Source organism: Patagioenas fasciata, chromosome 2 (assembly GCF_037038585.1).
Source record: "Patagioenas fasciata isolate bPatFas1 chromosome 2, bPatFas1.hap1, whole genome shotgun sequence".
NCBI classification, from domain to species: Eukaryota; Metazoa; Chordata; class Aves; order Columbiformes; family Columbidae; genus Patagioenas; species Patagioenas fasciata.
Genome location: NC_092521.1, coordinates 27,488,908 through 27,505,744, shown reverse-complemented (window position 1 = coordinate 27,505,744; position 16,837 = coordinate 27,488,908). Strand labels below are relative to the sequence as shown.

General features: G+C 36.2%; 1 protein-coding gene across 1 annotated transcript in view; it reads left to right on the top strand.

Moving 5' to 3' along the window:
- Positions 1-16,837, top strand: part of SLC26A7 (solute carrier family 26 member 7) — a 65,700-nt gene that overhangs the window by 13,360 nt on the left and 35,503 nt on the right. Inside the window, exons 2-4 of the mRNA XM_065831997.2 lie at positions 3,713-3,823; positions 7,891-8,063; positions 13,924-14,088. Coding sequence (XP_065688069.2) covers positions 3,713-3,823; positions 7,891-8,063; positions 13,924-14,088 — 449 coding nt within the window. The remainder of the gene's footprint in view (positions 1-3,712; positions 3,824-7,890; positions 8,064-13,923; positions 14,089-16,837) is intronic.

Here is a 16,837-nt window from a genome sequence, read left to right as displayed (position 1 = left end):
AAGTGAGCTGAGACCTATTACTGTTTGTGTCTTTAAAAGTCTTGGGATCTTTGAACACTGTATGCCTAATCAGAAAGCCTGAAGCCCTTACTCGTTCTGTTTTATAATACCCCTCTGCTCTTGCACACAATTGACACGCTTCAGTCATGGGGGCAAAAAGCTAACAAACAGAGCCAGGACTAGACTCCAACGCTGGTAATTTTAGTTCTGTCCTAACTGCCGTGACCTCATCATGAAAATAATGAGACACTGCTTCCAGAAACTTAATGAAGAAAGATTTTGAAAGGGGAAAAAAAAACAAGGGCTGGATTCACATTTAGATTATCTGCCCGTAAACAACAGATATTTCTCAGTGACAAGTCTGTAAGTAAAGCAAAATTTGTGTTTGATGCTGGGGGTTTGCTAGGCAAGGTAGCACCTTTTCCACAGTTTAACAAGACTCATACCAGATTTCTGTCAGCCAATTCTTTCAACCATAAAGGTTCACTCAGGTTGTGCCTCTCTGTTCCCCTCAGTCCTGCTCAGAGCGCTGAATTGAAATCTTGACACGGTTTCTGTTTGTGTGATCTAGGGACTGGGTTGAGCTTTTTGTGCTGTGCCCACAACATGTACAGTTTATGCTGGATCAAACAGAGTTTTGCCATAATTGTTAAATGTTTCAGATTGGGAAGGTTTTAGGAAACATAATAAACGAAAGTAAACACATGTGGAGACTAGAGAACTGGCTTTTACAGCTAGATGGTGACAGATTATTTTGCGGTAGCTAAACCATTGTTTTCCTTGTAAATGCTGAGAAGAAAGAACAACGTATACTGTTCTTAATCCTGGATTTATTGGACATATTGAATAGTAAAAGAGTTAGTAGCCTCTCTTCTGGAAACATTTTAGCTTATCCTGCAGTGTATTACTGTACTCTTAAGATTTGTTTTGTTCAACTTCTAAACTACCCTCCTCTTGAACTAAGTGATAAAGTTGCTCAGGGTGAAAAACCTATTCAAAGTGAACCATGTAGATTTTAGTAGGAAAACATCCAGATCCAAAATCAACACTATTGAAGCACAGACTTAAAAATTATATTAACATAATCTGTTTTCTGCAAAATGAGCTTGATATTTCAAAATATATCTTTCAAGTTTGTTAGCCTTTCCTAGCAAAAAGGGAGTTTTTGTATTTCCCATGTTATAACTAATGGAGTCCAGATATTTGGAAAAAAAATGAGAGAGAGAGAGCATGCAAAGGAACTCACTGAGGCGAGTTCTCTATGCATAATGAAGCTGTTCTGCAGTGTTTGAATATGAATTTTTTGAAATAAGAATGTTTTCAGGTGAAAATGTTCTTTATTTGTAATTCTTTGTTTCAACATTAAAGAATTCCTTTCATTTAATGAGTGAGTGACTTAAACATAGAGTATTTTGTATATCATATGAAGCAGGATTTATAGACCTCTTCCTAAGAGTACTTGTGAAGTACATACCTGGCTCAGCATTCAGTATAAAGTGTTGTGTATTTCTCTTATGGTTGTCTACACAGAGAGGTCACTTCATGTCAGTTATGTTGCTATAATTGAAGTGTGGCTCAAGTTATGCTGATTTTTCTGATTCCTTTACTTTTTTGGAGAGTAAAATAAATTAGCCTTGCATAATGCTTTTTTTTGCAAACTTGGAATATCTGTGTGAGTGGTATTCTACTAGCAAGTTAGTTCAAAAATTTTTGGTTTTGTTCGTAAAATGGTTATAATGGAAGAGTTTTCCAGTGTCAAACAACCATTTAAAATATCTTTCTCCTTTTCTCTATTTTTTTCCCTCATGCTCCCTTTTATCTGTAATAGGGTCATGCAGTTCTGCCTTGTAGTGTTGCTATTCTGCCCGGGCACACCCTTCTGTGTTGCTCTGGGCCAGAATCTTCTTCCCCATCTATTGATCATGTGAACATGGATGTAGAACTATAATTTCAATGATCTTTCTGGTTCATGATTATGGTGTCCTAAGAGAAAAAAGCAGAAGTGATGACTGGTAGATATGCTAATTAAAAGGCAAAAGAGCTATGAAATCCTTTTCTGTTTAAAAGGCGGCATGAAAATTTTACAACAGGCATGTTTTAACATATCTCCAAGTTTTAACTGATAGTGCTACTTGGCTGAGCACAGTGTGTATGAAGGTGATCCCTGTAAGATCCATCTTAGCAAAATCTTCACCATGATGTTTTTCTAAGAACAGGTGAACTGCTAGGCTGCATGTGCTTCATGAGAAACTTGACACTTCTGGTATTTTGGCATTTTATAGTCTCCCCACACTGTGTGTTCTTTGTTACAGACTCAAATGCAAATTCAAGAAGGGAGCTCTTGATTCAAAATATTATGAATTCCCACTGAAAGCCTGTAAACAAAGGTACTCTTTGGTACTCTCTATGTTATTTAAAAAAGCTACAACAATGTTTCAGGTAAAAATGCTTTCTGGAAGAGCCAGGAAAGCTAGGTGAGAACAATTAAGCCTAAACATTTAATTTTCTTTGGAGTTTTCAAAAGTACACAGAAGGCAACCCTATTTCATAGGTCTGAATCACCTCTGTCACAGATCATGCACGGTCATTCTGGCAATACGAACACATATACACAAGCTTAGACTGGTCACTCATGTCAAAAGTGGACTTCAGAAAGGCACCTTGTGTTTTACACAAGCCATTCCCATCTTCCCTACTGCACAACAAGGTATTCACCAAGATTTACAGAGTAACTCTGCCAGGCAATTTCTCCTATTCTTAGTTTCTAGGAGTAAAAACTGTGAAATGGCGGTAGAGGCTGATGATCAGAAGCATCATCTGGGGAGTCTCTCTTTTTGCTGACTTGCAAGAAGTCAATGCAGAGTTGCTTGCTCTCTTAGGTATCTAAAGACGAACATCAACCAAGGCTGCTGCCTTGCAGGAATATCTGTTAAGAGATGATTTCTTGATATATTCTGAGTCTTTCTAAGAAAAAGATGGATGCTATCCTCTATAGCTAAGCAAATAAGTTAACTAGTAATCCTGTAAAGTTAAATCCTAACCAATTCAGTTCATTCTCCACCTCAACATAAAAGTCCAACACTTTCTGTTTCTGGACTGACAGATTTATATAATGAAAAATAAGTGTTTACATCTAAATGACTAAAATACCCAGGCACCCAAAGACAATGAACTCTGGAATATATATATATATATTTAAAGAAATTAGAAGAAAGCAGACTGAAGGGGCTCTATCCAAACCAAAATTACAGGTTTTGAGCTGTTTCTAAGAAATAATCATCTGACTGCCTCGAGCCTTGGCAGTCTCAAACCCACATTTATGAGGCTGGGGGTGAGACAGTACTGCCTCCTCCTGAGAGGATTGTCTATTAAAAAAATGTTTGGAGCCACTGATGGAGATAACCTGGAAAGATGGTAGCTGGGGCCATAGATTGTATCTGTAAGCCATTTGTTTCTGCTGGTGACCAAGACTCAGAAGAAAGTGTGAGGATTCTGATGACAGGCAATAGATGAAAGACCTTCCACAGTTCTTCGTGATTCTCATTGTGCCCTGACTGGCTTATGGTCTAGGTTTTTGTAAATGAAAGTGTGTTTTTTCCTGCTCTTAATAAAAACGTAGATGTTTCCTCATTAAAAAAAAAAAAATTAAAAAAAAAAATTGCAGAACGGTTTTATCTTCATATAGTGAAGTAATTCCTTTTAACTTTTATAGGTTTGGCCTTTGCAGTTCTGTCTTCAGTCCATCCAGTTTTTGGTTTATATGGCTCTTTCTTCCCTGTCATTATTTATGCCATATTTGGAATGGGACGTCATGTTGTGACAGGTAAGTGTCTATTTGTAAAAACATTTTCAGAAATAGAGAATTGGAAACTGAACTTTGTTGTTGTTGTTGTAAGATCAATGGAAGAAAAATTATCCAAGACTAAACAGAAAAAAGATGTTTTTGTGCTTCTTTTTACAACTATTTTTTTTTCCAGATTGAGTACTTTTAAGAGCCTCATTAAGAATATATTTGAGTTACTCCTGCCATTATAATTTAATATTGTATTGACACTTCCTTTATAAATGTAGTTTAGGGCTTTTGTAATTTAACTCTACTTTAGAAATCTGCTTCAGGCTAAGATTTTAGCAAACGGTTCAGCTAATAAGATATATGTAAACAGGAATGAAAAAGGCTCTACTGCTTCTTAAATGATGGAAAGCACACATTACTTCCCACCTCTCTAAAACATAAACCCTGCATTTCTCGGAAAAAAAAAAAACTTTCTGTGCCTATTACCTGATATTGTATCAAAGCTAGAGATTCTCTGAATAAGTTCAGTATGACTCCTGTCCATTTGCAGAGTAATTAGGTAGGCAGCAAAAGGTGCTCCCTGGCTACTCTGCTAGTAGTTATGAGTTACTTGTTTACCCTCAGCAGAGCCAACAACGGCTGCAGGAATTGAAGGTCTTTAATCTCCTAATAGGTTGGTGAATACTCTGTTTCTAACTCCAAAGATACCAAATTATGGTTTCTGGAAATACTACTCATGAGATTGAACCACAAATTCTTTGGTGTGCAGAAGTGGGAAGTTGGTGGCCTCTGAAGTTTGCAGGAAGGATGAGACAGGTGCATTGGTAAAGCACAGTAGGGCTGAGTAGAGGGAAGCAGCCTCTGTGGTTGTCAGAGATTTTAAGCAGGGAGGAATATGTTTTCCTTGTAGAGGAGAAAAACTCCTGAAAGGAGGAAAGATGGTTCTGGACAATCACACAGAAAATGAACTCTGAAGAATCTAATTGTGCACATATATCTACTCGAGCGTGTGCAATCTTTTAGTTAGAAGTTAGCTACGTATTTTAAGCACCTTTTTTTTGTTCAAAAATAGTCAGTTAAATTATTAAAAATTGCTGAAGAGTTGCAAATTATATTAGAACTAAAGCAAAGCTGAAAGAAGGATCTGGGATGCTGTTAGTGACCTTATGCCGTAATAAGTGATAGAATGTAATCAGCTCACATTAAAACACAGAAGATTTGAAAAACGCGAAAATTTAGAATTAAGAAAATAATTTTGAATCTTAAGTATAGATAGATACTTATTAAAACATTAATCTATATTAAAAAGTTGTTTCAAAATGGAGTAATTTAGCAGTGTATTGTCAGCAGTTTATTGATGTAAGATTATTATAAAGACAAGAATCTATCATATGATCATGTGTAGGAAAGTAGATAAATAAGTATCTGCCTGACATAAATTCCAGTAAGGAAAACAGATGATAAAATAAGTAAGTATAAGCTGTTAAATCTGATGTTATATCCTTGGTAGGTATACTGTATGATTTACTGGTTTATTGAATGATTTACTGAGTCTCACAGCTCCATGGCTGTAGCTTCAAGCACAGTCCTTGGCACGGAAACCTATTCCTTTCACAGGTGTCTGTTCCAGAACTTAATCTTGAGAAAAAAAGGCAACAAAGCAGTGCTTTTGCAGTCATGAAGATTTTTGTTTCAATAAATGTGTGTGACATATGTTGTTGATCCTTTCAGTAGAAATGTCTCATGTACTCATCCCACCAGCCTGGGTTAAGACATTATGGCGTGCAGCCTGAACTGGAGCTGTACTGCCTGCCTCGTGTCCCCAAATGCTCTGTAATTCCTCACGTACGTTAGTGACAACCTCTTCACCTACCAGCATATTCTGTAAGGTCAGCAGGGCTCTCCATACATATACGGGTTATAGAAGTGTCCTTTGTTAGTGATGTCAGTCATGTCATCATTAAATGGAAAATTCATCAATGGCCAGTTCTGTCAACTTTTACTCATTTTAAAATGTCTCTTCCGTGAGACAGTTGATTTACTTTAAAAGATTACTCACCTGATCAACTAAATGCTATACTTTTTCTTGTCTGTTTTTGGTATATTTTACCTTGGAGAATCCCCTGAGACAGCTTCATCTGTCATAATACCACATATAAATCTTTCATTTCAGATAAAATTTTACATAAACTGTTTTCAAATTCAATTTTATGTGGTTTTTTTTGGTTTTGTTTTGTTTTTATTTTGATTTTTAAACAAAAATGAGAGAACAGATTTGAAAGAAAAAAGAACAACTTGAAAAGCAAAATGCCTACAACTATCCTGAGCATTGCTTGAAAAAAAAGGTATTACAGGCCCAGATAAAAGGAGTACCATGTTTCAAAAAACAAAATGTGATTAAAAAAACCCTTCATGACTCAACAGGACAATGGACTGTCATAGGTAAGAGTTTGCACTTGTAAAATAGGAAACTTGACAAAATAAGGTGAGCAGGAATGCTATGAAGTGTGGCAGGTCAAACGTGCAGAAAGTTTAGAAGGGTAAAAGAAGGAATTTGAAGAATGCCATGGAGAGGATAATCAATCTGGTAGTTAAAGGTTCTTTAAACACATCAAAATCAGGATGCTAGGAAGGAAACTGGTGGGACACCGTTCTGACAAAGATGTAACAGGACATTTTGTGACAAGGCCACAGGATTGTCAAGTTACTAATGTGAGCAATTTCACTGTCAGAAAGGCTCTGGAGGGAATCCTAGGAAATGCAGACCTGTCTATAATAAAAATAAGGATACTGAAAAATATGTATAATCAGAGTTTGTTGGACAGGAATTAATATGACTCCTGCAAAGGAAAATCCTACCTCACTAACCTCCTAGAGTACTGTGTGTTAGTAAGCACATGGAAAAAGGAAACTCTTTGAATATGAGATATCAGAGTGGTCAAACAGCTACTGATAAGGTTCCACACCGAAGAGTACTAAAGAAACTAGGTTGCCCTTGTGATAGAAGAAAAGGCCTTCTATTAATTATTAGCAGGTTAAAGGATAAGAAGCAAAAGGTAGGACTTAGTGGCCATTTTTCAAGGTAGAAGTGTCCCTGGTAAGTTCCTAAAGAATTGAAGTTGCGAGGTTTAATTTATGAAGGCCAAGATGAAGGTAGAACTGTGTTCACCAGGTCCTACAACAGTAGAAATAAAGAGACATCAGTGAAACTGGTGAGAGATCAATTTACAATAAATAAAAAATATCGATTAAAGAAAATACTACAGCAAATGGCGAAGTTCTGGAACCTGCTCCCAGAGGATATTGTGGAGGCAGAAAATACAAACAGGTACAAACAAAACTTTGACAAATTCATCAATAGTAGTCCATAAACAAAATCTAGAAGGGCCAGATGAAAATGTACTTCCCTAACACAACAGGTATGGATGTTGGCAGATTGTGAGAGGAATGGCCTGCAGAAAATGGCCAGGCTTGTGTGCTTTCCCTGGGTAACACTGTAAATTGCCACAGCTGGAAAGAAAGTACTATGCAAGATTAGAGCATCTCTTATGCTCTTAGAGCTCTGCATGAATGTGCATGTGGATTTAAAACTGGATTATCATCCTTATTTGTGTGTCATTAAAATTGTTTTACTTCTCAGCAAATAAATATTTATCTCTTAATCTGCCTGCGTTTATTAGAGCATAAATTCTTGAGTTTTTGCATCTACACATCTGGTAACTGCAACGGGCTAGGAACTGTATACATAGCTTGAATTAATTGCCCTAGGAATTCAAATGGTGAACATTTGGGATTCCCAAATGAAAAGTTGTTTCATCACATCTAGGGTGACTTAAAAGCATTTTTGATAACTTGAAATCATTGTGAATTGTTGTGTTTGAACCTCTTTTGTTAACATGTCTAAATGTATTCACACAAAAATTACATTTAATCTGTCTGTACAAATGGTATTTTACTTAAAAATTGTTCTTATCATGACAGGAATGCACAGAATGGCATTTTTACTCCTAATGGATGAATTTTGAAAAAGAGACTATGAGTGATGAGTACAGTCAGATATAGAATTATTGGTGACTAATATGTGGCTCTTCTTCTAGGAACTTTTGCCTTAACTTCTTTAATATCTGCCAATGCAGTCGAGCGTCTTGTTCCTTCAGCCAGTGCTAATTTCACTACAAACAATAATTCTGGAATTTTGAGCCTGTCAGAATTTGAAATGCAGCGGATTGGAGTTGCAGCAGCAGTTTCATTTCTAGGTGGAATCATTCAGGTCAGTGGTGAACACATATTCTGTATGCTACTAATGCATTGCATTTGCGATAGCTATGACTTTTGTAATACATTTTTTTTTTCACTTCTCTGAAAAAAACTGACCATGTGTCTGATCTGATGTTCATGAATGATGAAATTTATGTGTTTTAAGAATTTGCTGCTCCTTTGCTGAGATGTAATAATTGTCTACACATGCTCCTAGGGTCTTGAAATATGAAAACCACATTCAGTCAACTCTAATGTAATATTCAGCTGCTGCTGGTGCTCTCTTTCCTTCTCTTTCAGAAAAAACAAACAAACAAAACCAAAACTAATGAAAACACCCCCCCCAAAACAAAAACAAAACCCCAAACAAACAAAGTTGTATTTTCTTCAGAACCACAGTACTACAGGCTTTAGCTGTGCTGCTCTTCTCTAAATGAGAAATGACTGTTTATTGCATTCCACTCTTCTACATTTTTACTGATAAGTTTTTCAGCTACTATATTTTAAATACTTATATGTAAGTAGCTGTTGATGTATAGTATTGGAAAGAAAAAATGTTTCTCATTATCTGGAGAACAAATTTACATGGTCTATTATTAGTTTGCTTAATAATGAAGGAGCACATTTGAATACAAAGTGTATTTTTGTAAGGTTAGTACTCTTGTCCAAAGCTTTGTTTCCCTGTGGGGAAAATTGTGGTGCATTATTCTATGCTATACATAGCTATTAACGAAGTATAAACATGAGTCTTTATTACACAGTGACAATTGGGAAAATAGTTCTTTTTTCTTTCGCAGTAGAAATAACTTCTGCAGGATCATGTTCTACATCTTGAAAAGGAAAACTAGGCTGGGTGGGAGTCCTGGTTCCCACATTTACAGTACAGCATGCTATATGTTAGTCCAGAAGGATCCCAGAAAGATGTATTTCGCAGGTCCTGGAGTGAGTAAAGCTCACTCCACACACCATCAGAAGCTACAAAACACTCTCAAAACACCCACTATGAACTTAAGAGCTGTAATTCAGAGGACCAAAATCTACCCATTATAATGTCCATTGAAATAGGCCAAGAAGAATTTTGAGTTGGTGACTCAGTCAGTCTGAACTGTCCGTGTCTGTTTTCTCCAGATGGTCCATAGATGCCTTCACTTTTGCAGCCTCTGATTTTGAGATAACCAACACAACATACTAAACGAGAGGCTCACAGTCCGTACTGTTTCCTTCCAAGAGATATTTCCTGTGGCTGACCTTGTCTTCTTAGCTCATGCCACAAATGATCAGAAAGAGCATCACCACTTCTTGTTTGGTTTAATGGTGAAAAAAAACTGCACTTTCCAGAACATGGAGTTTTGAGTGGTTTAAAATTCGTTCTCAGAAACTGAATTCATGCAGCAGGTAACATGATTTTGATTACTGTGGAGAGAAATATTGAGAGTAATGATTTCCAAAGTTCTCGTTACGTGATAAAAATTTTTACTGGCCATAAAGTTAGATTGACTACACAGTGAGAGTGGAATTTTGACAATAATACACTGAGCACATTGTCATGGGAAGAAAGTATTGAAAGTGGACAAGAACCAAAAAGGCTTGAATTAATGAAATTGAGAGCTTTGCTTTTTGCAGTTACGCATTTCTCTTCTTTTGGCTAAATCCCCATTCTCCTGTACTACATGTCAGGGTAAAACTGTGGAGCAGTAAAGACAGCTGCAAGGTAAGGTTCCCTTTGCATTATCATTCTTGTATCCTCAATTTTAGTTTTTTTCTATATTTTTTTTTCAGAAGTCCCACCTTCCATATCTTCCATCTCATCACTTGTTTTTATATTTTGTTTCTGTGATCTCTTCTCCTTTACTGTGCATTAGCTCAGTAAAGCAGCCGCTTTCCCCCACTTTCCCCTGTGTTTTTTTTTCCTTTCTCTGACAGCTCCTGGTTTCATTCACATGAATTTAACCAAGACTGTATAACTGGTGAAAGCAAAATTTATTTCAAGAAAGTTACTCCTTAATGAACCTTTTAACATAGTATGGTGTACTGAAAAAGCTGCACAAAGTAACTATAGTCATGTACCTCTTAAACCACTTTTTCTAGTGTGATTGTTCTCTCTCTAAAATATTCTTCAAGCCCTAAAATACGTGAAAATTCTGTTGCTTTTACAGTGTAGGAAAAACCTGGTATTAGTACAAATAATCAAAAGTTATTTACCTTTGGCATTTTTTTGTACTTTATGTTTTTTGCTGTTCTGACTTCAGTTTTCCCTGCAGTTTTTCTGCATCAAGAAGGAAGAAAAATACTACAATATACCAAAAAATAATATAAGAAATCTATATCATGACCACAGCAAGAATAAAATAGATGGTAGAAATTTCTTTAAGAATATTGAACTTTCTACAGGTTATTGCTTAGCGGGTAAAAGGTTTTATGATGTAATACAATGTGATGCAATCGTGCTGTCAGCTCAGCTTACTTTCAAATGGTGTTTATGCTGAAAAGCAGTGGCTGCCAAGCTGTGAACTGTGTGTCTGTTCCCAAGCATGGTGGATTTAATTGGAGAGTTGACCTGGGCCTGTATAAATGCTGCAAATATTAAATATATCTGTCAAAGAAACTCACACACTAATAGATTTGGGAAGCTTACTTCAAAGCAACTTTTTGCCCCATTTTTATCTAAGCAGTTTATGTACATTGCTCATGTTGCAAGGACAGCAGGAATTTCCCATACCAGCTTATGCTGAAAATTACACCCGCCTTCCTGATGTTTTCTGTTCTGGTTACTTCATTGTTAGAACTTCACCATGGAAGACATATAGATGCACATTATATTTATTTAACTACAATGTCAATAAAGAGTAGGATGTACATGCTGATGTAGCATTGCCATTGTTTCTGGAAGTCCTGAGCTCCCTTCTGCAGCGACAGATGGGGGACCAGCACAGGCTGCTGCTTGTTTACCTGAGTGACTGCAGAAGTTGTCTACCCCAAACCATACTCATGGTTTGGATATATTTTACATAAGCAGTAAAAAGTATGTTTGAAATGTGACCTTTTAGTTACTACCTGTGGAGCAAGGTCACGACCTCCACAAACACTGAAGATTTAAAGTAAAAAATTACAGTTAAAAAAAAAGCAAATATGAGAGTGATGCTGAAGTTGCTAAGTTCTGTAGTCATGACACCATCTCCCCCTAATTCACCGTAATAACTTTCTTTGAAATGCTAATATTAACTGGTGTTTCTCTGTGATATTATGTACTTCAAAGTATTGTCTCTGTGGTTTTGAATCCACAGCTAAATAAACGCTCATCTCATTCTCTGGAAACTCAGCCGTTACACAGTTAGAAATGTCATATCCATACAATAGAAACTGATCTTAGAAGACAAACCAGAATTCTCCAGGGAATGGAGAATTTGTTTCCTATTGAACTTCACTACCATGAACATTGTTTAAGTACATGAATAGGCACACTGTTAGAACAAACAGCTAAACAAAATATCTGAAGTTAGTAATTATTGATTTTAGGCCTGACTAAATAAATTACTGCTCACTGAGGGTATAATGGTAATTATCATTACTGGGGTCTAATATTGAATGGCAATCAATATGCTGATTGTAGTGCAGAGCCATTCACATGCTATTAGTGGGAAATTGAGAAAAAAATCTCAGATTTAATCTCTCAAATGGAAGAGGGAATTGCTCACTAGAGGTTTCTGTGGTAAATTAAAAGCCACTCACTTGGGTATTTTTGTTTCTTTTGTGCTATTGAACCTGTAGCTTGCTGAATACAGGTCAGATTTATGCTGAAAAAGTAAATGGCGTTTAGGCATAAACGTTGATAGCGTTTGAAAATTATTCTTTTAGCCTCAGAACAAAACAAAATAAAGCAAAAGAGACTGTGAGATATTCAGGATGGATGATATTCAGTATGGTAAACACAAAATAGTCCTCTTAGAAAGCATTGTAACAAACAACACCGTGCCAAGAGCATGTAACTTTTTCAGGCAGGAGAATAGTAAATGCAAGAGATTATAGAAGTAAGAAACTGCTTTTTTATCTATTGAATCTTCAGAACTCATCGTAATGGGATATGATTTAAATGTAACTTAATATCTTAATACGGATCAGAAAAGAATTAAGTGTTATGCTAACCACAATAGTATCTACAGGTGCATAACAACCTTGCTCAAAGAACTAAAGGCTGTCAAATCTCTTTCTTCAGAGGAAAAGTGTGATTGCAGTCTGGCATAAGGGGAGAAAGCACAGTAGTACAGAATAATACTTTGGATACTTGTCCTATATTCCTATAATGTATCTACAGTATTGGTAGATTCAGATGTAGTCTAGATTCCTTAATTAGAGAGAAATATTATTTTTTCATTATATGTCCATAGACTGAAATAAGTTCTGTAAAAGTTGCAAAAATGCTGAAATAGTCTTCAAGGTCAAATATAGCTGAGCCAAAGTCTACTTTTTCTTCTAACAGAGAAATCCAGTTTGTATATGGAATTGTGTTTATGAAATTGGGTGTTGAATTTCTCTTCCTGTGTTAGAATTTCTGATTATATACTCATATTCTACTTTAAGTTAGTTCAAGTATTTCTCAGATATACAGAATGCAGATTTTAAATGTCTTTAAAAGAGTTTCCTTTTAATATAAGTTTATAAATTTTGTTCAAACAGAACACATAACTGCAGAAACATCCTTGTTTCTCTGTAAAGAACATCAGTATTTTTATATCCTCCATCATCTGAGGCAACCTCTGGAGCTCCCTTACTGGAATACCTGCAAACCAGAGACCTCAGTGTATGAAGCTGATGTACTATAACTAGAGGTAGTGGACTGGCAATACTCGATGAATTTGCTGTTACAATAATGTAGCATGAAAGCACCAAGTGTCATGGTATATTTAAACATATGCATGGGGTCACTGAGATATCAGGAGGCAAAGGGTCCACGGGAGGAGCAAAGCAGTTGTGTGACTGGGTGGGAAGGGAAAACTGATGGCACAGAAACCTGGGGCAGGACAGGGCTGAGCTCCACAGGAGGATGGGGCTTTCACCATGAGACTCATATCCTTGTAGCTTAGCACCTAATAAATTTGGTAACTGTTGAAATCACTAAGGTTGGAATCCTGATATAATCAAATTGGCAATCGGTAAACTGGACCAAGATACAGCCCTTTTACTCAGGGCAAATATCAGTGGAATAGGAAGGAGTATGGTGTTTATTGTGCTCATGTATTTGAACAGGAGAGAATAATAAGCATTGCATGCAGACAGTTTCCCTGAGCCTGCTTCAGGGCTTCAGTGGGTTCCACTTTCAGCTAGACGCATCCTTCATAGAATCATAGAATCATTTCAGTTGGAAGAGACCCTCAGGATCATCAAGTCCAACGATAACCTAACCTAAATCTAGCACCAAACCATGTCCCTAAGAACCTCATCTAAATGCCTTTTAAACACATCCAGGGATGGTGACTCCACCACTGCCCTGGGCAGCCTGTTCCAATGCCTGACAACCCTTTCCGTGAAAAATTTCTTCTTAATATCCAATCTAAACCTCCCCTGGCACAACTTAAAGCAATTTCTTCTTGACCTATCACTTGCTACTTGGAATAAGAGACCAACACCCTCCATCCTACAACCTCCTTTCAGGTAGTTGTAGACAGCGATAAGGTCTCCTCTCAGACTCCTTTTCTCCAGGCTAAACAACCCCAGCTCCCTCAGCCGCTCCTCATCAGACTTGTGCTCCAGGCCCAAAGGACTTCTGCTTTTCATCTTTATCTCACTTATCTTACAGTTTATTAAAAGGACCCTCACTCATTGTCCTGTCACCAGGAACCTGCATAATTGCTGATACACATACCTTTGTCTTTTAGGTAGCGATGTTTATGCTGCAATTGGGTAGTGCCACCTTCTTGTTAACAGAACCAGTGATAAGCGCGATGACAACAGGAGCAGCTACACACGTTGTGACTTCCCAAGTGAAGTATCTGCTGGGAATGAAAATGCCATATATATCGGGACCACTGGGCTTTTTTCATGTGAGTTCAGTAAAAGAGATGATTTATTCCATTACCCAACATTTTCTTAAATAATTGCACTATTTGGCTATATATAAGTGTAAGAAATTTCTTATGGATGTGTGTAAGTGAACCAAAGATGTACTACCAAAATCTTCATCTCACTCTGTCTGTTTGTAAGAAGAGGCTAGGAAAACCTGATGAAGATTCAGCAGGAATGGGTCTTATTTTGAAAGGATACAGTAATCAATTTAAGATATGTGCATTACACCATCAGTAATTCCATTCCTTAACCTAAGCAATTACACACTTGTACAGGGAGGGTTAACTCTTTCTGTACCAGCATGTGAGAAGGATATAGCATTATATATTCCAAATCTCATTCTCAACATATTTTCTTCATATTTTGCTGAACAAAACCTGATGATCATTGTGGTAAAAGGAACATGACCCATGGTTTGTGGATCTGCCGTGTCAAAACTACCCTACTGCTTTATGATGTGGTCTTACTTTGCTATAAACACAGCAAGTATATAGCTTTAAGGTAATTTTTATAAAATTCACACAGCTTTTTCATATAGCGTCGTGGTCGCTCCCTTTGGAAAGTAGATATTGTTGGCTGAAACCTTAAAGGGCAAAGTTGTATAATCTTATTGCATATAAGAGAGAACATATTCTTTAAGGTAACTTATTCCAGCAAACCCTTAGTTTAGGTGCTTTGAGCATAATCTCTTGGCAGAAGCATTAGTAGTATTACAACAGTATCTGTCAAAATGATATTTTGCTCAAAATAAAGCTTAATTTACTTGCTGAGGTGATATTTACATTGCACTGATAGCAATTAATGATGAAGTTAGGCTTCATCTGGTTAGCCACTGTATTTTCTTGCACTGCTCTGCTCTCTATTTTTTCTTATTATTTTGGGAAATGTGTTATTGTGAACTTTGTGATAAGATGATGTCGCTTTAGAATGTTATTTTATGTTATTTTATAAATTTGACCGAATTTCATATGGATAATCCATTGGTAAGTTTTTTTACAGGACCAATTTATTAATGAGAATTAGGGGCATGTAATAAACATGAGTAGTTTGCCTTGTAAATATGTAACTAAAAGTGTCATAGACAGTTGTGAGACTGTTACAAATGATTCATCATATATTAAAATATTTTTTAATTCTTTAAAAATCTTTTCATAAATACCACTTAATATAAAATGTGACTAGCCTCTTTTCCATGGTGTTTCCATGGAGACTATACTTACACATAGGAATACTGTCAACTTGTAGAGACGACTGGTCTTAAATACCAGAGCCAAGACATAATCAGAACATACATTATGAGCAATAATAAAGAACAGCAGTGACACGAAGAAGTGTTTCCATGGTGGTGTGCTGATGATATCATAAATGAGGTCATTCAAATGCTTTGAAAGAAATCTATTCCCTTATCCCTTGTATTTTTTAATGTATCTGAAATAAGTTCCTTGCCCTTCATTTCACTTTTGAAATCAACTCCCTTTGAACATCTTCCAAATGAAATTTTTTTTTTTGAGGTTCAGAATTGCTCTGTAGAATTGTGTGAAAACAAATGAACAAACAAAAAAATTCTCTGTACAACTTAATAGAAAAATAAAATGTCTTTATATTTAGAATGGACAATTTTACAATACAAGTAAGTTTCTGATAGCTGACCAGACTTATGGATTACTTTAAGAAGGTCCAGTATCTCAGTCATGATCACAAATTTTAACTTCTTTTTTTTTTTTAATGTGGTGGTAGTTTTATAGGAAAATTATACTAATCAGATACATGTTAGTGTGCACAGGTAACCAGAGAGTGAAAGGCAAATTTGTCATGTGTCTCCGAACGTGTGCTCTTTATTGCAAATGCTTGAGACCTAACAACTGGTATATTTGCTTTTATTCTTTTTCCACTCCAAAACACCTCCCACTCACAAAGCCAATTGCTTTGCTTCAGGCAGCCTTTGGGTTGGCAAAACAAGAATAAGAATGTTTAATAAAGTGTGATAGGAGGATTGAAAGTATAGAAGGCCAATGAAATGGATTCTTTATAGCAAGTGAGATCATGATTAAATGTGTAAAAATAAAGTTTGCATATGGAGAACAAATCTGCTACAGTGGTGTTGAGCCTATGGGAGTTTTGTGTTTACACATAGTTTATGTAATTTATTAAATTTCATTTTCCCTGTACATGGTTTGTAACACTTCGCTTGAGCTGCACATTGGAACATTGATCAGAATTGTATAAATGGAAATGGTAAGATGAAAGTGAAGAAGAACAACAGTGAGGAAGGACTACCTGTAAAGAACTAATTTTTACAAGGGACAAAGAAAGTGTCATCAAGTTTTATGTAGTATCTGAAAACATAAAAACATATATATATATTTGCCCTTTATCCATATGTAGATATATTTATCCATATGTAGATATATTTATCCTTCCACAAGTTTCTGAGAAAATGCAGCACTACAAAAGATACTCCTGCGACAGAACAATACCACTTTGCAAAATGGGGTCTTTTGTGGTTGTGTTGCAAGTCTGTTGCAAAATCCTTGCAGTGCTGCTGCACCTAGCTGAAGAAAACATACATGTTCCCACTATCAGACCTTTATTTCTTTCCCCCAGTTTGTTCCCTATACCATCCATGATAGTTGCCTGTACGTTTTTCCTACAATGTATTGTATTTGTCTAGCAAAAATCAGAATGAAACATTTTTGAAAATGTAATGAGGTCATCTATTGTTAAGCT